This window comes from Acanthochromis polyacanthus, chromosome 1 (genome assembly GCF_021347895.1).
Source record: "Acanthochromis polyacanthus isolate Apoly-LR-REF ecotype Palm Island chromosome 1, KAUST_Apoly_ChrSc, whole genome shotgun sequence".
NCBI classification, from domain to species: Eukaryota; Metazoa; Chordata; class Actinopteri; family Pomacentridae; genus Acanthochromis; species Acanthochromis polyacanthus.
This window is the reverse complement of record NC_067113.1, coordinates 39,417,427-39,442,053: the sequence shown is the minus strand read 5'-3', so window position 1 is coordinate 39,442,053 and position 24,627 is coordinate 39,417,427. Positions and strand designations below refer to the sequence as shown.

The 24,627-nt window shown below is 36.4% G+C and overlaps 1 protein-coding gene across 2 annotated transcripts; it reads left to right on the top strand.

Moving 5' to 3' along the window:
• Positions 1 to 1,866: 1,866 nt before the first annotated feature.
• Positions 1,867 to 17,430, top strand: LOC110955806 (ras-related protein Rap-1b). Of its 2 annotated transcripts, none has more exons than XM_022200936.2 (8): positions 1,867 to 1,985; positions 11,204 to 11,273; positions 12,754 to 12,822; positions 14,577 to 14,633; positions 14,723 to 14,863; positions 16,104 to 16,247; positions 16,337 to 16,429; positions 16,817 to 17,430. In XM_022200936.2, exons 2-7 carry the CDS (start codon positions 11,217 to 11,219, stop codon positions 16,421 to 16,423), a joined length of 555 nt encoding a protein of 184 aa, XP_022056628.1. In that variant the 5' UTR covers positions 1,867 to 1,985; positions 11,204 to 11,216; the 3' UTR covers positions 16,424 to 16,429; positions 16,817 to 17,430. The 2 variants fall into 2 exon arrangements, with proteins under 2 accessions (XP_022056628.1, XP_022056630.1); XM_022200938.2 differs by having other exon boundaries at positions 1,880 to 1,985; positions 11,201 to 11,273.
• The last annotated feature ends 7,197 nt before the right edge of the window (positions 17,431 to 24,627 follow it).

The following is a 24,627-nucleotide window of genomic DNA, read 5'->3' as shown; positions in this document are numbered from 1 at the left end:
AAAGATGCAAAGAGACACAAAACAGCTAAAGAAAGATGCAATGAGACGCAAAACGAATCCAAAGAGACACAACCACGTCAGAATGATGCAAACAAAAATAAAAACTAAACTTGTGTCTCTTCCTCTTTATGTTCCTGTTGTGGTGTTGTATCTTTGTATCTGTGTGTGTGTGTGTGTGTGTGTGTGTGTGTCTGTGTGTGTTGCTGGTGTTGTGAGGACATAAATCCGTCACATTGTGTCGACTGGAATCATTAAACTACGATAAACACTCGGTTTAATGTGAGTCCTGTGAAGTGATGCAAACCCTGAGTGTGTTTTGTGTTGCTGGTGTTGTGGAAACACAGCTGTGTGTGTGTGTGTGTGTGTGTGTGTGTGTGTGTGTGTGTGTGTAGGCGTGTTCTCATCAACGCGCTCCGACACGCTTCACTGTTACAGTAACCCACACACCCGAACACGCTGCTGTTTCTGCTGTTTCCTCTTTGACCTCATTGGTTGCTTTGACCTTTGACCTTTGACCTCCGCAGTTGCTGGAGCCAATAGGAGAGGAGAACAGGCATGACATCACGTGACATCATCTGCTCAAGTCACAAGTCAAAATGGAGAAAAAAACATGAAGGGATAATTAGAAGAAGTCAGAAATGGACAGTAGAAGTTTCATAGATATAAAGTTGAGTCGTCTGTAAAGAGATGGACTTTTAGTCAGAATGAAGACAAAATAAAAACATTAATGAACCCAAACTAGAACCCTGAGGAGCTCCTTTATTAAGAACTCTCTGGTATCAGCTTATCAGATGTGGATATTTGGCAATTTCCTGCTTTTCTCTGATCGTAATCACAAAATTTAGCAACATGAACATTTGGATTTCCATATTTGGACTTCAGGGAATTTTAAACAATTAAACAATAAAATCTGTTATTTTTTAAAGAAAATGCTCAGATGTATTGGTTTTGCATGTTTTCACATAACATGCATAAATATTGTAATTTTATCTCAGAATATTTCTTATCTGACATGGAGCTGATTACAAATGGACTGATGATGTCATGACTGTCTGCCATTTTTAAAATTATTTTACTTTTATGTTTTTTAAAACAGAAATATTCTTCATTGTCACTTTACTTCAGTATAAACAGCAGAAAAAAGTGTTTCTGCTCTGCAGGAAGCCAAGCAGCTGTATGCCAGACTGAAACGTCTTAAACAGAAAAAAATAAAGCGGTCGTGACGTAGAAACTACCGGCCGCCTTCAAAATAAAATTGAAATGTAACAACTACATTGCTGAGAGATTGGCAACGAAGAAAGTCAATGACATGTCACCCAAACACGAAGTACATGATGTATCTGAAGTAAAAACAGCAGCTGGGAATCTGTTATTATTATTTATTCATGTTCTTATTTTGTAAGGTCTTAACTTTATAATTTAGATTAGTCTGGTGAATTTATTTAACTAATAATATTGTTGTATCTCAACCTTAATATATGGATTAGTCAGATAAATTCTCTTGATAAATAGTATTGTAGATATAATCAGATAATTTTGTTTTATGTTTTTAATTGGGTCTTAATTTTAATATTTAAATCAATCAGGAAACAATATATAATTAATAATTCTGTAGTATCTTAACCTTAACATTTTATTTTGTAAATAAATTTTCATAATAAACAGCTTCGTCATGATCAGAAAAAATTGACTTTATAATTATATTTATAATATTTTTGGGGGCGAAACAGTTTTAATGTTAATAATAATAACAAATAAACTTATAATTTTAAATGTTATTTCACATTTTCTTCCTTTTCATTTATTTATTTGTTTTATATTTGTCTATTTGACGTTTCGAGACTTTTACTTTGAAAGAGGGAAGCGACGCTCTGGCGTGTGTCGCGTCGAGCTTGACGTCAGACGCGGCGGCGGCAGGAGGGAGCGGCAGTGGTCGAGCGACGCTCACCGATAGCGGAGGAGAGAGAGACGGACGGTGGATGACGGTGAGTCCCGCTTCTCTTCCTCTCCTCCATTTTCTCCTCTTTTCTCCTCTTTCCTCCATCCATCACGTAGCCGGACGCTAACCCGGGACGGACCGGGGCTGGGGCCGACTTTGGGGAGACGGGCGGGCAGCGGCGGCAGGCCGGTGTCGAGCCGAGCCGAGCTGGGTTGGGTTTGCGGAAGCGAGCGACCGGCGGACAGACAGACAGACGGACGGACGGAGGGACGGGGAGGGAGACAGAGGGACAGCGGCTCCGGTAGTAGAGAGGTAACCGGGGATGGACAGATGGAGGCGGCCGTCTGTCCCTCCGTGGGTCCACTCCGAGTCTGCTGGTGGTTTGTCTCCGGTCCTCCAGAGCAGCGGGGCCTGCTGGCAGAGCTGGCCGGGTAGTGAGCGTTCTGAGGCGGCCATAGAGCTGCAGAACCCCCGCTGCTCTGCTGGAGGAAAAAGATTAAAAAAAAAAACTTATGACAGACTGTGGAGTTAGAAGCTGCCTGTCTGTCTGCCTCCCTGTCTGTCTGTCTGCCTGTCTGTGGACTCAGACCAGGCTCGTCTGTTGTGCTGTCAGCAGCCGGTATTGACAGGCCCCACCTAGTTCTGCTTGACTCAGGATCTTTAGACCATCTTTCTCCTCAGACAAGTTTACTTCAGCAGATTAACATCAGCACAGGTCCAGACTGAGTGCACGAAACACTCCAAAAAACACATTAACTGGAGGTCCAGAGGAGTTGGTGGTGTAGGAAGGAACAAAAACTACAGTAAAACTTGAAACTGCATGTGTTCTTCACTTAAATTGATGTCATTCCTTAATGCAAACCTGCAAGTAAACATAGTTTTCATTACAATTACCACAGGTTTATTAATTATTCAGTTTATCTGAGGACTAAAAATCATGGAAAATCAAAATGTTTGGTTTAGAAATGATGATTTGATGATAAAAACTGTTCATTTAATGAGTCCTCTAGTTGTTGCAGCTTGAAAACAAAGATTTCTCTGTTTTAGCTGGTTCAGAGGACCGTTATTATGTGACGATTGGCATTGGTTTGTCTTTCTGTTTGTCTGTATGCTCGCAACATTACTCAAAACGGAATAACGGATTTGGATGAAATTTCCAGTGAAGGTCAGAAATGACACAAGGACCAAGTGATTAGATTTCGGCAGTGATGCAGCTTATAGTCTGGCTCTACGGATTGGTTAAAGATTTCTGTATCATTGCCAGCTAGCGGCACGGCGTCACTGTAACCATGACAACAAGTGAACGCTACGTCAGCTGCCTGCTGATGATCACATGACAACAAATCGACTACTATGGACTTATCGGGACTTATCTGTCAGAAATGATACAAGGAATAATGGATTAAATTGTGGGGGTGTTTCTGAGTCCCATCAATTCCCACCGTCCACTACATATTTAGGTCACATGGTTCGGTGTCCGTGAATAACGTACACACGTATAACGTCTGTGCTCAGTGCAAGGTCATTTTGTTTGTGGGTACATGTGTATTAAATGATGCAGTGATTTCTGCCACAACTTTTTTCAAGATTTCATCCGTCGGAAATGAGCAGCCTTGGAGGAGGACTGCTCTCTCTGAGTGCTCTTCTTGTTAACCTTTAGGGTCAATCTGCATGTTATTTTTGTAATTATTTGGCTGAATGTTATGTTGTTGAGTTTATTGTAATTTAACTGTAGTGGACCGAGACTAGAGCCCTGTGGTACTCCATAGCCAAACCTTCTCTGGTACCAGCAGGTCAAGTTGCTGTTTTATGTAGTCAGATTGCAAGTAATTATCATTTTCATTACAGTTGCCATGAATTTATTCATTGTTTTGTTTAAAAGAGGACTAAAAAAAGAAAAAATGCAAATATTTGGGTTTAAAATGATCATTTGATTATCAAAAACTGTTCACTTAATGAATCGTCTAATTGTTGCAGCTTGAAAAAGAAAGATTTCTCTGCTTTAGCTGGTTGAGAGCACCATTATGGGTCAATCTCTGTATTATTTTCATAATTAATTGGTTGAATTTTATGCTGTTGGGTTTGTTGTAATTAAACTGTAGTGGATCGAGATTAGAACCCTGTGGTACTCCATCGCAGAAAATCTGTGGTGAAGTTGCTTTTTTATGCCATTAAATTGCTCATTCTTTAATCCTTTAATGTAAGGCTGTGAAAAAAGAGAATATTTCTGTCATTTTTAAATCTGATTATGAATTTATCTAAAAGAATGCTAAAAATAGCAGAAAATACCTTCTACTTTTATCTTTTGCTGTCTAGAACTGTCAGTTATTCCATTTACGATGACACGGAAACCTACATTTTTATTACATTTACAAAGCTGGAATCAGCAAATGTTTGTTTGTTTTGGTTTAAAAATCATTTGTTTGAGTGTCAAAGCAGTTTTAACAACTCCACACAGAGTTATTATTTATATTATGGATCAGTCTGCTTGATATTTTTATAATTATTTGGCTGAATGTTATGTTGTTGGGTTTATTGTAATTTATCTGTAGTGATCCAAGACTCGAGCTCTGTGGTACTCCATCGCCAAACGTTCTCTGGTACCAGCAAGTGAAGTTGTTTTATATAATTAGGTTCCAAATAAAGCTATTAACATCGTAACATAAAAACATCAGATTTTTACATTTGACATGCTGGAACAAGCAGCTATCTGTTTTGTAGTTAAAAAAAAAGATTATTTAATTACCAAAGCACTTTCTTTAAGTAAATGGTTGAATGTTTCGTTGCTAGATTTAACGTTAATTATGTTTTATATAAACAGAGGACTGAGAATGGAGCCCTGGGGTACTCCATCGTCAACAGTTCTCTGGTACCAGCCGGTGGAGTTGCTTTTCTGTGTCATTAGATTTTCAATTCCGTTCAATTCAATTTTATTTATATAGCGTCAATTACAGTCAAATTATCTCAAGACACTTTACAGAACCCATATGCCTGACCCCCAGAGCAAGCCCAAAGGCGACAGTGGCAAGGAAAATACCCTTTTAACAGGGAAGAAACCTCGAGCAGAACCCGGCTCTATATAGGGGGGACCCATCTGCCTGCTGGCCGGGGGGGTTGAGAGGGACAGAGGAGGGCAAGGGGGAGGGATGGGAGAAGAGGGAGGGGTGGGAGAGCAAGGAAAGTACAACACACATTTGGATACATGCATGACAGGATATGTGACACAAACAAAGTATAAGCTAACATTGAAAACTGACTCATAGTTTACTCTTATGATGTACGGCTCTGACATTAAATATACTACATATATAGCTAGCAGTAAAATTCAAACAGTATGTAGATTAGCATAGTAAGGGCGATACAGAGTTGACTGGTGGAAAAGGGCAGCTGGAAGCGGAGGGCTGGAGGAAGGTCAGTAGCATCCCACAGTGGACATGATGGAGACCTGACCAGTTGGTGGAACATCGACCGCAGACCTGATCACTGATTTAAATTTTCCATGAGTTTATTGATGTTTTTTGTCCAAAGGAAGATTGAAAATAGCAAGAAGTGCCCTTCGTAATTGTCTTGTGGTGTCGAAAACCCAAAAATATTTAATTTATTATAGCAGAAAAATATCAAATCTTCACATTTAAGAAGCTGGAAACCAGCAAATGTTTTTTTTATTCTTTAAGTTAGCATGTGATTAGGATTTACTGTCATATACAGCTGGAAATTTGATATAATAATAAGTCATCCTGGGTCTCCAAAAATGACCATTTATAGTTTCGATCAGGCTGTACATTCGGCTTTTTTAAAATTGTTTGACTCAGTACATGAAGGAAGACATATATTTTCTCACAAAAAACACACTTTATAAAAGAAAAACTTTCTTTGAATTCTCTTTTAAAAGTTGTTAAAAGTGATAAAACTTAATTATGCTGTTATTATCTTGTAAAAGGATGTTTTATCCGTGAAGTCACAATGCCTTGTGAGTTTTGTGCTTGTTCGATGAGGGTTTTCTTAAACATAATGATTGTTTCGGACATTTTAATTCACTTTTTTAACAGAAAGACATCTTTTAGATCGGCTCTGACTTGTTCTTTTGCTGCTTTGTTCTGCTGTTGTTGCGTATCTACGGTGGCATGTTCTGCATGTGGCTGCTTATGTTCAGTCAAAGTATTGCATCAGGAAGTTTTGAGGGAAATCCAGATCCAGTTGTGCTGATTTAGGTACAGATTTGTATGAAGAAATCATGAAAAGCCTCAGAGAAGGAAGTTTAGGCAGATTTCTTCTTGAGTTTGATGTGGATGAAACAGAAAAGTTGTCAGAGTTTGATGTTTGAATTTCAGCTCTTCCAGCTTTCACTTCATTGGCCTCGCCTCTGCTGCTTCGGTCCGCTGTTTCCTGTGATTTGTTGAACTCGTTGGGACTTGTTGCATTAAAATTGAAGACTGACGCAGTCAGGCAAGTCCTGTTCATACCTTCAGGCAATGAAATCCATCTCTCCCGATTCCTGCACTTACAGTTGGATATATTATACTCCAGGTGTAAACGCCTCCTTGTGTCCATCCATTCAATTTATTCACATTTAACACAGGGATAGATATATAGATAGATACTTTATTAATCCTGAGAGAAATTCGAGATGTTTATACCAAAGATGTTATATGTACCATAGATGTTTTAGGTTATATAGTTGTGTGTGCTGTGAATGCTGTATGTACTCTAGAAGCTATTGGTACCTAAGATGTTTTAGGTACCATAGATGCTGTAGATACTGTAGTACGTGTTTGTACTGAAGATGTGGTAGATGTCGAAGATGTTGTAGGTACTATTGATGTTTTAGGTACTGTAGATGCTGAATGTACCGTAGATGTTGTAGATGCTGAAGACACCAAAGGTGCTGGAAGTGTTGTTGGTACTCAGAATGCAGCAGATACCATAGATACTGTAGGTACAGAAGATGTGGTAGGTATTGATGATGTTGTAGGTAGCAGAGATATTATAGGCACCATGGATGCTGTAGATGCTGAAGATACCGTAGGTGTTGGTTATGTGTAGGTAATTAGCCTAGCCGCGCTAGACAACCCACGGCAACGAATTTAATTCTCTGCCAGGGTGGGTCTAGTTACCCTCCATAAGCCTCGAGGCTGGATTCTCCTAAAACTGGCCGACGAATCACCATGAAGTGTAGAGTCAGAAGGCGGGCGTAACGAAGTGACGACAGAGGCGCGATGATTCTGACAGAAACAACCGGAAACAACCATAGAAACAAGGATAGACAAGAAGATGGCTGCGCACAATAAACAGCAATAAACAACTTTCGACTCGGCTTTGGCCACAGCCCTTAAAGATTTGAAGCTAAAATTCAACTTGAAATATAAACAAAGTATAAGATAAGAAAGATAAATAAGGCTTCACCGAACTCCCGCATCCTCTGATTTCCGGCGCTCTAGGAACTACGTCAGCCTATTCGTTGCGCTGATTGGTTGTATACCTACCCAATTGCTGCAGAGTGATTTGAAAGACAACCTTTTAGCCCGCCTCCCTCCCTGTCGAGAGTTCCTAGACCCTTGCGTCTTCAGACCTGGGTCTAGCGCGGCTAGGCTAGTAGGTAATTGAAATGCTGCAGATACTGTGGATACGCAGGTACCATAGATATTGTAGCTACCGTAGATGTTGTAGGTACTGTACATATTCTATCTACTATAAATGCTTTAGGTACTGTAGATGCTATAATTACCACAGAGGCTGTAGTTACTGTCGATGCTGTCAGAATTGTACATACTGTATGTACTAGATGCTGTAGGTACCAATGATACCGTAGGGACCGTAGATGCTGAACTGACTGTAAATATTTTAGATGCTGCAGGTAGCGGGGATACTATAGGTACCGTGGATACTGAAGATGCGGTGTAGGTACTTGAAATGCCGTAGGTACCAAAGATGCTATTGGTACCATACCGTAAATGCTTTAGGTACTGTGGATGTTGTAAGTATCACAGAGGCTGTAGGCACGGTAGATACAGTAGTTACTGCAAATACTGTAGATGCTGTCAATGTTGTAGTTACTGTAGATGCCATAGGTATTGTAGACACTGAATGCATCACAGACACTATAGGTACTTTAGATGCTGTTGGTTCCGTAGATGCTGAAGTATCGGTAAATGTTTTAGATGCTCAAGATGTTGTACTCAACGGAGATACTACAGGTACCGTAGATGCTGAAGGTACTGCAGGTGCTGGAAATGTTGTAGGTACTTGAAAATCAGTAGGTACCATAGATGTTGTAGGTAGTGTATGTAGATATTGTACATAGTGTAAACACTTTAGATACTGTACATTATATATATATAAAATCACAGAGGCTGTAGATACCGTATATGAACCTTTACTGTGAAAGATGACAGCTGTATCTGTTGTAGAAGTTTTCTGCTCCCCATGTTTATAACAGATAATATCAGCTTTTGAAACAACAAATTCTCTTTAAATATAAGTTTACTGTTCAGTCGTTTGGGTTTTATTTCGTTGGGAGTCAGATTTGGAGTCAAGAATCGTTGAATCTAAACATTATTGGTTCTGACATGACGATATCCCATAATGACTCGTCACCACGAGTTCCAGTTTTGTGCTCATAAAACCAAAGACTCGATCACACTGAACGTTTGTCTCCGTCGGTTCGTAGTTTTTATCTGTGTCGTGTTAACAAAGGGGATTGTAGGTAAAATAAGAAGTCAGACAGAAATGTTAATGTTCGTCCTGACAGCCGCCTCGCCACACACACTTATCTCATCACCACGGCAACCACAGCAGGCCCTCATTAACAGACATGAGATGCTCGGTGTGTGTGTGTGTTTACTGTAGTGTCTGTCTTTGTGAGGACATTCTCAGGAAACTTAGGACAAAGTCACAAATATAGCTGGGATATTTTCAAAATAATGTGCCAAAATATCAATGAAATAATAAAATAATCACACTAATAACAGATATTTTTATAAGGCTGCATGTTTTTAGCTCTTTTGTAGCTTTTCTTCTTTTTTAAATGTGCAAATTCCTATAAAACTACAGCATCTTTATTTGATTTTAAACAATAATTCACTTTAACTCTACTCCTAGTTTGGGCGTTATAAAGTTATCCACACGTCTAAATATTTCACTCTTTGATTTAATAAAAAGACAGTTTGTTGGTTGATAATTAAATGCTCTATGACACTCTTTTGAAGAATTAAAATTGTATATTAAGGGTATTTGTGTGTATTTTTATCACATAGAAAAACAAGGAAATCTACAGAATTCAAGAAAATTACAATTCAATACGTACATATACACGTAATATAATAATAATAATACAGTATATTGTTATTAATAATAATATTAATTATTAATTTGTATTATTATAAATGTATGAGAAATATTTGCATGTCAGCAGAAAATTCTTGATTTAACACAGTTTCTGCAGCTCTTATTTTGAAGCCAATCGGTGTTTTCTTGTGTTTCCTTGCTTTTTGTGTGTATCTGAGTGATTCTGCTGTGAAACAAACTGAAAACACTCAGAAGTCAGTCGTGGTTTTAGTGTTTCTGCTCCGTGTCAGCGGGGGTCCTCACAAACATAGAAATGTGTGTGTGTTTGTGGCTCCGTCATGTTGCTTCTTGTTGCCGTGACACCCGGGGGCTGCACACACTTGGCGAGGCACGACTGGTATGCACACACACACACACACACACACACACATCATGTCGGCGCATAGCAACAGTAACCAGGAAGAATTCCACAGCCGTGACATCACCGCCAGCTGTGCGATCACATGACCTCGCTGGTTCCATTAAGTAGCCCCAGTGCATGCTGGGTGATTATCGCCTCCCAGTGAGACGGAGGAGGTCCTCATCTGGGTTTTTATGCTTCTGTGAGGACCGGTTTGATCTTCAAAGAGCCGTTTGAAGGTTAAAAGTTGATCAGCAGAATTAATCGGCGACAATTTTTACTGCTGATGACTCATTTAACGCGTCCAGGTTAGGATTTTATCCCGCATCAGGAGAGAAATCAGCGTTTCTACCCTAAAACGTTGATAACAAAAACAGCTTCAGACTTCCTGTTTCGCAAACTTATGGAATCGATACCATGAACTTCCCGGATGATGGTTTTCTGTAACATTATTCCCCTTCAAAATAAAATTACCAGCATATGTGACTGAATTACTCCAGTCCTGTAGAAGTGCTTTATAGTGAGCTGGTCTAGAGGAAGCAGCGGTGCTAATGGTTGATTGGAACCATCTTTCTGAATAAAAACATTTTGAATCGATAAGACAGAAAAAGAAGAAGGTCTTGCATGTCAGAAATGTTACGTAGATCAGAGGAGGCGTCACTCAGACTACAGTTCATGTTGCAGAGGGAATTTTAGGGGTTTAGCTAATAAAGCAGCACCATGACAAAGACTTCTGTGGTAGTTAGTGACCTCCAACCAGCACTCTTGTACTGAGTAATTTTGGACCATGTTGAATAGTTTTAGGCTAACTTCAAGTCATTTGAGTAATTTTTAAGAAGTTTCAAGACGTTTTGGTCGTTTCAGAGTTCAGCTGTAGTACCTGGTTGCTCCACCAGGTGGAGTCTCTTACTGTTTAATACTGTAGAGACCAGAGGAGGCGTCACTCAGTTTCTTATTTCCAAACTGAGAGCATTGTGGGAGTTCAGCTAACAATGGGGCACTATGACAAAGACTTCAGAGTTCAAATGTCATTTTGGACAAATTTTGAATCATTTTTGATTAAAAAAATTAAATGTTTTGGTCAAATCTTCCTCAATTTGGACAATTCTGAGAAAGTTTGAAAAGATTTTGAAACATTTTGAGTCTTTTTCCAATCAGACAAACTGGAATCAACTGAGACTGAGTATCACAGTGACAAAATACAATAAAGCTAAATTATAATATACTATATTATAAATTAGCTTTATCCTTTAACTGGGTAGTTAATATGACTGAGCTGCTTTAATGGCAAATTTTACGTGTCAATGTTGTGTTGATATTGTGTGATGTTGCGTTGATGTTGTTTCGATGTGTTTATATTGCTTTGATGTTGTGTTGGCGAGGTGTTTCTCGTGTTTATTTTGGTTCCTGCGTGTCGTCAGTGTCGGTCCTCACAAAGGTAAAATTCCAGACGGTTTGTAATTGGTGGTTTTCCAGCTGCAGGTGTATCAGGAGGCGGAGCTTCCTGTGTTGCTGCTCTGTGATTGGCTGCCATGTAGTGATGTCATTAATGACCTCTCTCTCTCTTTCTCTTCCAGCAGACAGGCAGTCAGGATGCGTGAATACAAACTGGTTGTTTTAGGATCAGGAGGCGTCGGGAAGTCCGCTCTGGTGAGTCTTTAATCCTCCAAACCGTCTTTACTCAGCTGTTTGTCAGAAAACACGTCTGGAGTTGGTTTTTGTTGGTCTTATCGTCAAAACACCTGATAAAAAAAAACAACAAAGTGACACTTGAAGGTTCATTATTGTCTTTAAAGTCTGTTAATACTCTCTACAGCACCAAATGTGGATTAATCCGCCGATGAAAATAGTCCCTCCTCATAGACACATAAGTTTATTATATGTAAACAAAAAGAATGGAAAATAAAGGATCTCTATAATAGCAAGCAATTAAATTCTAGAAAATAATGTAATAAATATTTAAATAAAACAACATAGAATACAAATTAAATAGAAAATTTAAAAAAAATCGAAGATAAAAACAAACAAGAATGCGCTGAGTTATTTTTTCTGATGTTGCTGACGATTGTTTTTATTATTATTGTTTATTTTTATTATTATTAATAGAAAAAAGCATTTCCTTTGAAACTAGAAATAAAACAAGTGAAAAAGACAAATAAATAAAAATTAAGTGAAAATTAAGTTAAAAAACAATTGAAATCAGGAATTTATTTTAAACAAACAAAATGTATTAAAAATATTATTAAATATTATTTAATTACAGCATTATTTAAGTATTTAGTTTTATATGAATATGAAATTAATATAAAATAAAATACATGTAAATAATTTTAGAAAGGCAAATGAATATTAAATAAATAAAAAAATGAAAATTGCAATCAGGAATTTAGTTCAAACAGACAACAATGTATTTTTAAAAAAGATGTTATTATTAAATATTAATAAATTATAACACTATTTAATTGTGTAATATTTAATTTAATATAAATATTAAATTACTTAAAATAAAACAAATTTAAATAACATTAATTTTAAAAAGGAAAATTAAGCATAAAAAAGTTCAAAAATATATTGAAATCATAAAAATCTATTTAAAAATATTATTCTTTAATATTTTATTATAATATAATTTAATTATTAACATTTGATTTAATATAAATATGAAATATTTATTATTATTTGAAATAAACTTCAATGCGTTTTGTTGAATAATTCAGTAAATTCTTACTTCAATGCGGGAATATTTTTAGTGCATTATTGATGAGAAAAAACTGCTTTTTTGTTGCTTTCTTTGTAATTAGTTTTGTTCCATAGTTTTATATGTTTTTGAAGAATAATGGGTCGTTTTTGGATATTTATTAGCGACTCTTTCTTCGATGTTTGAGCTCCAGATTATGTTTGAATCTTTGAACTCTTCAACGCTGGAATATTTCCTCCAGAATTCCCCGGAACGAGTTGGACTGAGGTCGTCCTGTTTTCTGTGAATTATCTCGACACAATGCCGGCCTTTAGTCCGGAGGATATAATGGAGACGTGTCAGTGTGTCGCATTAATTCCATCCCAACGACCTCCAATAGAACCAGAACAGAGCTCCATTAACGCTGCTGTCCTACTTCTGTTTGTCCTCCAGACGGTCCAGTTTGTTCAGGGAATCTTTGTGGAGAAATACGACCCGACGATAGAAGATTCCTACAGGAAGGTATTTAAACACGACCTCCAGGGTTTATTATCGTCATGTTTAGGTCGTTTTAGATTAAACTGGACGTTATTTAGCACCAGTAGGTAATTAAAAACAGTATTATTGCAGTATTCAGTGTTTATTTTGGTTGCTTTGGTGCGTTTAACTCATGATTTTAATGTTTTTTGTTCATTACCTGAAAATACTTTGCTGATGGATGTGATCTGTTTATGTTAATCTGTTCACTACTTTTAGCTAACTAATCCAGTATTTTAGCTAGCTACTTGTTACTTTTAGCTATCCATTTAGTCCAATAGTTTAGCGATTAGATATTCATTACCTTTATCTAACTAACTAATCCATTATTTTAGCTAAATATTTAGCACTTTAGCTAACCATTTATTCAATTATTTAGCTGGCTATTTGTTACTTTTAGCTAATTATTCTTTACCTTTAACTAACCAATCCAGTATCTTAGCTAATTATTCATTACCTTTAACTAACCAATCCAGTATCTTAGCTAATTATTCATTACCTTTAGCAAACTAACTAATCCAGTATTTCAGCTAATTATGTAGCACTTGTAGCAAACTAACTAATCCAGTATTTTAGCTAATTATTCATTACCTTTAACTAACCAATCCAGTATCTTAGCTAATTATTCATTACCTTCAGCAAACTAACTAATCCAGTATTTCAGCTAATTATGTAGCACTTGTAGCAAACTAACTAATCCAGTATTTTAGCTAATTATTCATTACCTTTAACTAACCAATCCAGTATCTTAGCTAATTATTCATTACCTTCAGCAAACTAACTAATCCAGTATTTTAGCTAATTATGTAGCACTTGTAGCAAACTAACTAATCCAGTATCTTAGCTAATTATGTAGCACTTGTAGCAAACTAACTAATCCAGTATCTTAGCTAATTATGTAGCACTTGTAGCAAACTAACTAATCCAGTATCTTAGCTAATTATGTAGCACTTGTAGCAAACTAACTAATCCAGTATTTCAGCTAATTATGTAGCACTTGTAGCAAACTAACTAATCCAGTATTTTAGCTAATTATTCATTACCTTTATCTAACTAAATAACAGTCTTCTATTATTTTGTGCTTTAGCTAACCAATGAGTCCATTATTTTAGCTAGCTATTTATGACTTTAAGCTAACCATTTCATGCATAGTTTTAACTAATTATTTAGTACTTTTAGCGAACCATTTATTCAGACATTTTAGCTTGCTAGTCATAATTTTTTGGTCACCATCTAATCTATTATTTTTTTATTTATTAATTTTTATTAATCATTTAGTCTCATATTTTAGCTAGCTATTTATTACTTTTAGTTCTGTGTTTAATTCATGATCTTAGCTAACTGTTAATTAATTTTAGCTATTTAATGCAGCATTTATAAAAAAAAAATTTCAATAATCACTTCAGTATTTATTACATATAACTATCCATTAAATTCGTTATTTTACCAACCATTTATTTAAATGATTTCAGCTAGCGATTACTGTAAAATATTATTTTTTTAACTGTAGTTTTTGTCTAGATTTGTAAACAATAACATAAAATATTGCTAAAATATGGAGGTGAAAAGTTAAAATCAAGATGTGAAAGCTGCAAATTATAAACCACGATTATGACTTAATAACTAAAGAAGTTCAGATATTATGCCCTCGTGATGAGATTATATTAGAATTTATGAAATAAACGTATATTAAGACGTGTCACGGTTAAATATTAATGTTTGTGTTTGTTTCTCTGCAGCAAGTGGAGGTGGATGGACAGCAGTGTATGTTGGAGATCCTGGACACGGCAGGAACAGTAAGAATGGAACGGCGTCCACAAACTCCTGGTCGTTTTCTACCCGTCTGTCTGACCGACCGTCTGTCTGTCTGTCTGTGGTTCTGTAGGAACAGTTCACGGCGATGAGAGATCTGTACATGAAGAACGGCCAAGGCTTCGCTCTGGTTTACTCCATCACCGCCCAGTCGACCTTCAACGACCTGCAGGACCTCAGAGAGCAAATCCTGAGAGTGAAAGACACCGAGGATGTAAGAAAGACCCAGAAATGAACCTTAAAGACGTCTTTGTTAGGCTAAAATGCGATTTACCTGATAGAAACTCACTGTCGGTCGATAAACGGAGGTCGAATCCCAGCTATAAATGCATTTAGAGGCCTGAAATGTGAATACAAACCCACATTTAATGGTTGTTCTTGGCCCTCAAAGACACAAAAAATGATTAAATTCATTGATCGTACACCAATTACAGATTTTAACCTTTAAATTAGTGGCTCAACATTTTAGAAAATACGTTTGTTTCTTGTCATTTTCACACAAACAAGATAAAACGTGTAAATCAAAGAAACAACAACAGAAGAAAACTGATATTTCTGTCAAAATGCTTAAACCTTGAACTGTGTCGCCTCCTGCTGGACGTCCCAAAGATTTACAGTGATGAAGCAGAAAATAGAAATATGTTATTTTCAACAAGCAAATAAGAAATAAATTCATGATTTGAAATTAATTTTCAGCATATCAATAAGTCAGTAATTAATACATTTCCAGTCAAATATTTATTTTCAACAAACAAAAATAAGGAAGAAATAAATTCACACATTTAAAATTTAACAACATAAATTTCCTTTGAAACTAGAAATAAAAATAAAAAAGACGAACAATAAAAATGTATTTAAAATAAAAAATAATTTAAAAACAAATATTTTTTAAGGAAATAATATGTTAAGACATTGATACATTTAAAAGACATTTTAAACAAAAAACACAATAATAATAATGTATTAATTTTACAATAGAAATGTGGAAATCATTTTCAGCTAATCAACATTTTTAATAAATAAATGTATATATTTAAAATGTATTTGTAATTTTTAAAAAAAAGCAACAAATAAATCCCATTTGAAGTTATAGGTTAATATTAACTAAAGCAAATAAATAATAAATAAACAGATTTTAAATTAGGAATTTATTTTTGAACAAAAGCAAAAAACTAATAAATATATTTGGAATAAGAAGCTTACTTATCTGTAGAAAGCAAATAAAGACAAAAATGAGCATTTATTTAAAACACGCAGAAAATGTATTATGTTTGTAATGTGGAAAATTTGATTAAAATGTACCGAGCTACAAATTTAATGTCATAAAGCAGCTTAGAGCTCTAGATTTAATTATATGGGACGTTTGTACCTAATAAGACCTCATTAAACTCATGAAGATGCTTCATCTCTGAATGCTTGATGTTCAGTTTTTGGTTTAAATGTGGTCGTTTCAGGTCCCGATGATCCTGGTGGGGAATAAATGCGACCTGGAGGTGGAGCGAGTCGTGGCCAAAGAGTCGGGCATCGGACTCGCCCGCCAGTGGAACTCCTGCGCCTTCCTGGAGACCTCAGCCAAGAGCAAGATCAACGTCAACGAGGTGAAAACCAGTTCCTACGTCCTCTAACCGGGACGGAAACCTCTCAGAGTTCAGCTGTTTTTTATTTACTCGTCTTCGTGTCTCTGCAGATCTTCTACGACCTCGTCCGACAGATCAACAGGAAGAGTCCAGTTCCAGGAAAAGCTCGTAAAAAGCCGACATGTCAGCTGCTCTAATGACAGGTAGGTTCAATACAAGGACATATATAGTATTTTATATGCATATATATATATATATATGTGTAGTATAGTATATATAATATAATACATATATTCTATATATAGCATACTACATGTATAGTATATATAGTATAGTACATGTATGCTACATATATAGCATAGTATATATGTAGTATAGTACAGGGGTATTGTACATATCAGAATCACTTTATTCATCCCCGAAGGGAAATGAAGTTGTCAGGGTTCTACAGTACTACTACAGTACAAATTATTTTTAGTAACCGAATTACTAAAATAACTCGAGGAATCGTTTCAGCTCTACTCCAGTGCATGTTGTCACGCACACATGTCATACGTGTTTATATTCACACACTCTGCTTCTCTTTGCAGCTTTCTGCTCTCTCGACCAACAACCAACCAACCAACCAACCAATCACGGGACATCTTCCAGCTGGCCACACCCCCTTTATTAACACCACGCTATGTCATCATCAACATCAGCCACCTTTGACCTCTGTTACCGTGACGACCACATCTTCCCCATCCCCTCAACACACTGTCAAACGGAGACTGTTGCCTTGGAAACATTAAAACCAAACATCAAGAGACTGCGATGATGATGATGATAACGATGATGATGATGATGATGACGGGGATTCTGCCGTCGGCAGGAATGTGGGGGTTTCTCCGAATAACTGCCCGAAATCTAAACTCCGGTTCCCATCATGCTCTCTGCTAGGCCGTTCTGCGCTGGGGAGTGGCTTCTCGCTTTTTTTATTTTTCATTTTAAGTGTTCCTTTCCTTCCTTTTGCTTTCTTTTTCCAGTGGCACCAAGCCACGGACGCAAAGTTTGGCCGTGGTTGTCATAGCAACGGCTGCGCGTTCGTGGTTCCGGTCGAACCTGTGGATTCATAAAGTGATTATTATTATTAATATTATTATTATTATTACAGTGATTATGATTATAAGTCTGTGTGAAAAGATATAAAAAGTCATTTAATGTTTTTGATTTTGATTTTTGGGTGGGGGGAGGGGCGGTCGGGTTGGGAGGGGGGAGGGGCAGCAGGTTGTGATGTCAGCTCACCGTGGTGATAGCATTAAGCTAGCTTAGCTAACAGCTAACTTACCTAACAGCTAACTGAGCGAGAGGATAGGTAACATTCAGAGCTAAGTATTCAGATTTGTCAAAATGTCTCTTAAATGTCACAAGATTCTAAATTATTCCACCTTAAGAACTTAAAAACAAACTATTTAGATTTAAAATTTTTAAAACTACAGACCCCACAGTAGGAACTCAGTGCAACAAAAGTCCTTTCATTACTAAGATTCAGACCTTTGACGTCAGGACTATGCATTCACTGTGGTCATCAGATGTTTGATTTTTCTTTTAACTTTATATATCCACTTTTTTATTGGTATATACTGAGCACGGAGGAGGCATCATCATCTTATCTGTCAGTATTCTGGTTAATCCTCAGACATTCACCTATATATGTCACCTTTTGCACTCACACAGCTCCATATCAGAACACCTTTATCCTTGATTTACACTCGGCATGGAGGAGGCATCATCATTGCACAGGTGTGTTCTCATCTCAGTTGTAATAGAATACAGTCAAAACATTGGGAACAGATGCCGTTTGTGGGGTGTTAGCATTGATAGTATATTCCTAATGAAACTGATGGTAGCCATTGGTTGTTGGGTTGTTAGCTCGTAGCATCAATATGACGTAGCAGACGAGATGCTAGGAGAAAACATCGCCAATGCTAACACACTGTGGAGCCTTTGTTAGCATTTTCTTTGGGAAAGCTTTGGTCTACTCTTTAGCATAATGGCAAGGAAAGGAACAGGCTAGTTGCTAGTTCCAGCAGTTAATCAAAAGCACTGGTAGGAGTGAATGCTAACCTTGCTAACACGCAGTTTGTGACATTTTTAGCCTTGTTAGCATTCTTTTAAAGATAGTAATGTATAGCTTTGGGCTACATTAGGAATATTTACAATTTTATTGTGCCGTTTGCTAGCTTCTAGCTACAATAGCTGATGGAATGTATTACCTGTGTGGTGAGGAAATTCTAACATTTTGTCCACACATCAAGTTAGTGAGTTAGTTTACCACTTCAGAAAAGCTAATAATGCTAACACGTGAGGCGTTTTGAGATATCAGCAGTGCCCCAGAGGGAAGTATTAGCTAGCTGTGCCATGCTTTCTAAACAAAGGAGTGTTCCTATCTGTGAGTTATCTTGTTAGCTTAGCATCACTGCGGGCTGACGTTTGACCTGCTGCTCAGGGCGGACATGTTGCCTTTTGACAGCAGACTCACACTGGTCCTTAACTCTGTGTGTGTGAGTGTGTGTTTGTGAATGTGTGTGAGTGAGCTGTGTAACAACGACGAAACCGGGCCAGTTTCTATGACGACCGGCGGTGTCGTGTTGTATTTACCGAGCGGGACAGCCGGTGTTGTTTCTGTGGTATTAACCGTATAATTACATGATTATTAATTTCATTAATGTGGCGAATCTGAGGGGGAAACTCTGAATTTATCCCTTTTCGGACACGTTTCTGCTGTTAAAGTGACGGCATTCTGTCATTCGTACGACGGTCGAGTTTAATCGTCCACATGGCTTCATTCAAGCTCCACAGTGACGGAGAGTTTGTATTATAATAATAATTCAGGAATAAACAAAGACTAAATCTACATTAACATGTAGAAACAGTTGATAATGATAAAGTCTCTTGATTTGTGACGATAATATAACTGCTATCAGTAAAATGAAAAATGTCTGATGACCACAGTGGATGCATCGCTGTCAGGATTATGCATTCACTGTGGTAGTCAAATGTTTTATTTTTCTTTTAACTTCATATGTCCACCTTTTCATTGATTTAGACTCAGCATGGAGGAGGCATCATCATCATCTTATCAGCGAGTATTGTCCTCTGACATTCACCTATAAATGTCTCCGTATCATCACACCAGGACGACCACAGTGGATGAATAGTTCTTCACTGTCAGGACTATTCATCCACTGTGGTCGTCCTGGTCAGGTTCCAACACGCTGGACTCCCGACAAATTTATCTTCATCTGACCGCAGAATGTTCTCCAACATTCATCAGGGCTTCTTTTCATGTTCTTTAGTTCCATCTGGAAGTTTAGCATCCTAGTGAGCATAGTCAACGAGGAAGGATACTGTCTTCTGGACTAACACTGGCGCCGAACTGTGGAAAAATCGTTAGTGAAATATTACTCGATCCAACCTTACAACTTTTACGTCGTTTTCAGACAGATGCCGTCAGGTTAACAGGAAGTCGTCTGAAAGGGGCTTTATTGGTCCAGTTGGCTCCTTAAACTGATGGATGTTTAAACCATCCATGTATGGGGCACCGAACTCGAGTCGGTCGCCCCGTACTCTTGTCATCTTGTGGTCTTTGTCATGCTAACACTTTAGCATGTACTGGGTCGAGTGGAACGAATCTCAAAGCTTACATGCTAAACTGTTAGCATGGAGTACCATTATTCTTATTAGTTGAGGACGCATTTAAATGTCGGTGTTTCTGTAGCGTGACTGACCAACCAGAGGGGGTTGGGCTTTAAGCAGGAGCCCCGCCCCTTTTCTGTAAGGGCGTGGCTTGTTAAGCAGCAGCCACAGGAAGCCCTTGAATAACTGTTTGTAATGTGAGCGTGGTCAGAGGTGGTAACCTCTGTGAGTACTGCTGTGTTGTACTTTGGGGAGTACTGCGGTGTTGTACTATGGTGAGTACTGCGGTAGGTACGGTGCGGTACTGCTGTCAGTACTCTGGTCCTCCTCCTTCAGTCATGTAGCATGTTGATGTTTCCGTCAGTCGGACCTCTGGGATGCGCTGCGACAGTTTGCATGCCGAGCAGAAGCTTCCGGGTCACAGGTCTGTTTGCAGCGAGGCGAGGCGAGAACGACGACGACGTCCAGTACGAAAAGTTTAAACTTCAAGCGCTGCAGATGCTCATTACTGCCCCTAGTGGTCGGAGTTAGGAAAACACCCACTGCTGCTACTATAAACGAGCCAAAAATGTGCTATTGATCAGTGTTTTCTAACTGTATTTTTTCGTCTTACTTGGAATTTAGCACTTCTGAACAGTATATAAACATTTAATTGATAGTTTTTGAAACTAAACTATGACGCAATTATTAAGTGTTTACTTATCTTTTAACGCAGCAATGAGCCACTTCGACTATCTTTATCAGTGTTTTGTAACTGGATGTTTAACAAACAAGACTCCAAAAAAAAAAAAAACGCTGTAAACTAATTGTAAAGCGACAAGAGGACATTATTATACATTTACCCTCCTGTTGTCCTCATTTACAGGCACCAAAAAACATTGTGTTGTTGTCTGAAAAAAATCCAAAAATTCAGCAAATTCCCCAAATTTATGAAAATTTGCAAAACCTTCAGGAAGAAAATTCCAATAATTCCTTAAAAGTTTCCCTTAAAAGTTTTCTTAAATTAAAAAAAAAAAGAAATCCACCAAATTTGGTCAGGAAATTCTTGTAAATATTTTCAAAAAATGAGTAAAAATCCTCCAAAAGAAATCCTAAAAGAATCTAAAGTGATTCCATGTATATCAGTTAAATTTCCAGTATTTTCTTTAAGAACATTCACATAAAAATCAACCAAAATCCATGTGAATGTTCTTAAAAAAAACATTTTTTTACATTTCTTGTAAAAAAAAAATCCCACCAAACAATGTTCAAAAATCTCCCAAAAATGTTGAAAATATGGAAATTTTTACTGTGAAAATGCTTCTTTTCTCCACACAAGGATTAAAAAACACATTTAGCTTCAATATTAAGTCTTGACCCTAAAAAACATTCTTGAATGTACAAACAAGTCATTAATAAATGCAATTATGATAATTCATTTTAAGTGTAATAAATAGACACTTTGTAATATACAATTAAAATATGGAATTTATTGATTATAGTTGTTCATTTGCAGGAGACAAACACTTAGAAATGTCCTCATCTGTCTTTAGAATTACTTTAAATTGAATGATTGAGTGTTTAAATGCAGCTCAGACCAAATTCTCGAGGTTTTTCTTGCTGTTCAGCCGAGCCGAAGCTGCTTTCAGACCTGTCCGACCTCCAACGAATACCAAGGCTGCAGCAGCATTCGTCATTTCGTGCCACTTTGGTTTTATTTTTAACAGATCTAACAATGTCTTCTCGATGATTTCTGTGATGTCAAAGTCATTGGAAGACATTCATAATGACGCGTTGAACAGAAGCAGTCGAGAGAAGAATGGAAAAAAGCAAACTTGGCCTTAATTTCACTGTAAAGTCGCTGCGATTGTTGGTTTGTCTTCTTCAGAAAGTTCAGCTGAAGCATACGGAGGCCTTCCCGGTTTTTCTAGCAGGTCACACTCTGCTTTGAGTTCCCATATTTAGCATTAAAAACATTTATTAACGCGCCATAATGTTGTTTTGAGCAGATGTGAGTATTTATGTGAATTTCTTTGTTTTATATTCTCACATAGACGTCCTCATTCCTGGTCACAGCTGCATTATAACGTGTTTCTGGACTTATGTTTTGTCTTTGTATGTTCTACTTAACCCTCCTCTTGTCCTCATTTACAGGCACCAAAAAATATTGCTTCCTTGTCTGAAAAAAATCCAAAAATTCAGCAAAAAAATTAACAAATTTCTGAAAATTCACAAAACCTTCCAGAAGACAATTCCAATGATTTTTTAAACGTTTCGCTGAAAATGAATTTGGCAAGAAAATTCTTGTAAATATTTAAAAAAAAAAAAGAATAACATTCTTCCAAAAAAATCATAAAAATATCTAAAGTGATTACATATATGTCAGTAAAACTTATGTTTTCTTTAAGAACACTCAGAAAAAAGTCTGATTGAGCCGTTTTAAAGTTTGAAATGTGGAAAAAGAATATATTTTCACAGTGAAACTTCTGATGTCCACATTTTCAACATTGTTGGGAAATCTTTGGACATTTTTTCCACCAAAAAATGTTCAAAAAATTTCCCAAAAATGTTGAAAATGTGCAAATTTTCACACTGAAAATGTGTTTATTTTTTTTTCTCCACATTTTCAAACTTTAAAACGGGTCAATTTGACCCACAGGACGACACGAGGGTTAAGGTGAGCTGTCACCGGCTAGCAGTTTCCCTTTGTTTCCAGTCTTTGTGCTAAGCTACGCTAATCGCATCCAGACCGCAAAATGTCGTCGTGACGATTGCAGCTGCAGCCAAAAAAGAATCAATTTTCCATTCCTGAAATAAATCTGCTTCTTTTTTCTCTCTATGGCATGACGACCAGTGAAATGTACAAGAAACCAGTTTGGTCAGTCGGGTTGAAGAGATTTAAACTGGTGTGGAGGCGGTCTGAACTGGTTTCCTTCCAGAAAGCAGCAGGGGGAGACAAACGAGGGAGGGAAGGGAGGGAGGGGAGGGGAGGGGGGTGAAGCCAAATGTAAAGTTAAAACTAAAAAGCCTTAAATGAATAAAAGTGGTGCAATTTTGTAACAGCAACCTGCGATGTGGAGTCTTTCTGAATGAGATACACAGAACTACAGGCAAGAACAGACAAATGAAAAGTATTTATAAACCACATTTTAAACAACAGACATTAAAGTAAAGTGCAAAGAAATAAGATTAATGTCCCAAAACAAATTTTAAGCCTGCTATATTATATATATATTATATATTATCATATTTTGTTATTATTGCAGTTTAGTCGTTTTATAATGTATAAAATATCATCATGAAGCAAAACTAGTGAGAGTTTTTGGACTTTTCATATATATAGGTACAATTTATTGTACAGTATTATATTTAATTAATTATATTATACAATATTATATTTGACTAAAATTAGGTTAAGACTTTTGAACATTTCTCATTACATAAATTGACCTGATTTAAACATAATGATATAATATATTAAAATGTTCTTCTTATTATTATAACTATTATTATTACAGTGACAGAGTACTGTAAAAATAATGTTTGTTTTTTATTAGTATCAGGCAGTCAAATATAGTATGATTTACAATAAATGTAGTTGTTTAACTTAAAAAATTTATTACTTTAAAATTAATTTTGAAAATTTGAAAATCATGAAATGCAATTAAATTTTAAATCAACAAAAATGGCCTAAAATCAATATAATCCTTTCAAAATGCTCTTTTTAAAATATAATATTTTTATTTATTTATTTTTATTTATTTATGGATTTATTTAATTTTTAAATTAAATTTTACAGATAATTTTATTTATTTCATAGAAATATTTATTTATATAGAAAAATGTTATATATATTAAATTTTATATATATTTATATATTTCTATATTTATGTATTTTTACAGTGACTTAATTCTGAAAAAATAAGCAAATATAATTTTAATTTTGTATTTATTTTTTACAAATGTAAGTAATCAATATGATTTTGTTTTTGCAGAGTAAAGTTTATGAATTAAACTTTGAACTTTAAAAATCCATTTATCCATCCACCGCTTTATCCTCACTAGGGTCATGGGGGGTGCTGGAGTCTATCCCAGCTGACTCGGGTGAAGGCAGGGGACACCCTGGACAGGTCACCAGTCTGTCACAGGGCTACATATACAGACACACAATCACACTCACATTCACACCTACGGACAATTTAGAGTAATCAATTAACCTCAGCATGTTTTTGGACTGTGGGAGGAAGCCGGAGTACCCGGAGAAAACCCACGCATGCTCAGGGAGAACATGCAAACTCCATGCAGAAAGATCCCAGGCCCAGGCCGGGATTTGAACCGGGGATCTTCTTGCTGCAAGGCGAAAGTGCTAACCACTACGACACTGTGCAGCCCACTTTAAAAATAATTACTATTTTATTTTAGAAATAATGAAATTCCAAAAATCATAGAATGCAATTAAATTGCATTTTAAATCAATAAATGCATTGAAAAAAAACTAAATATATTCCTTTTACAATGTTCTTTTAAAAATATATACATTTTCAGTTATTTTTATATTTATTTGAGGATTTATTTACTCATTTAATGAATTTAATTTTACAGACAACTTTATTCTTTTCATATAAATATTTATTTATTTATTTCAGATTTAATAAAACCTGTATTTTGTGTAAAATACTTGTTTTTACAAATTTATTTATTTAAATCTAATTAATTAAAAACGTAAAAAAAAATCAGGAAGCTG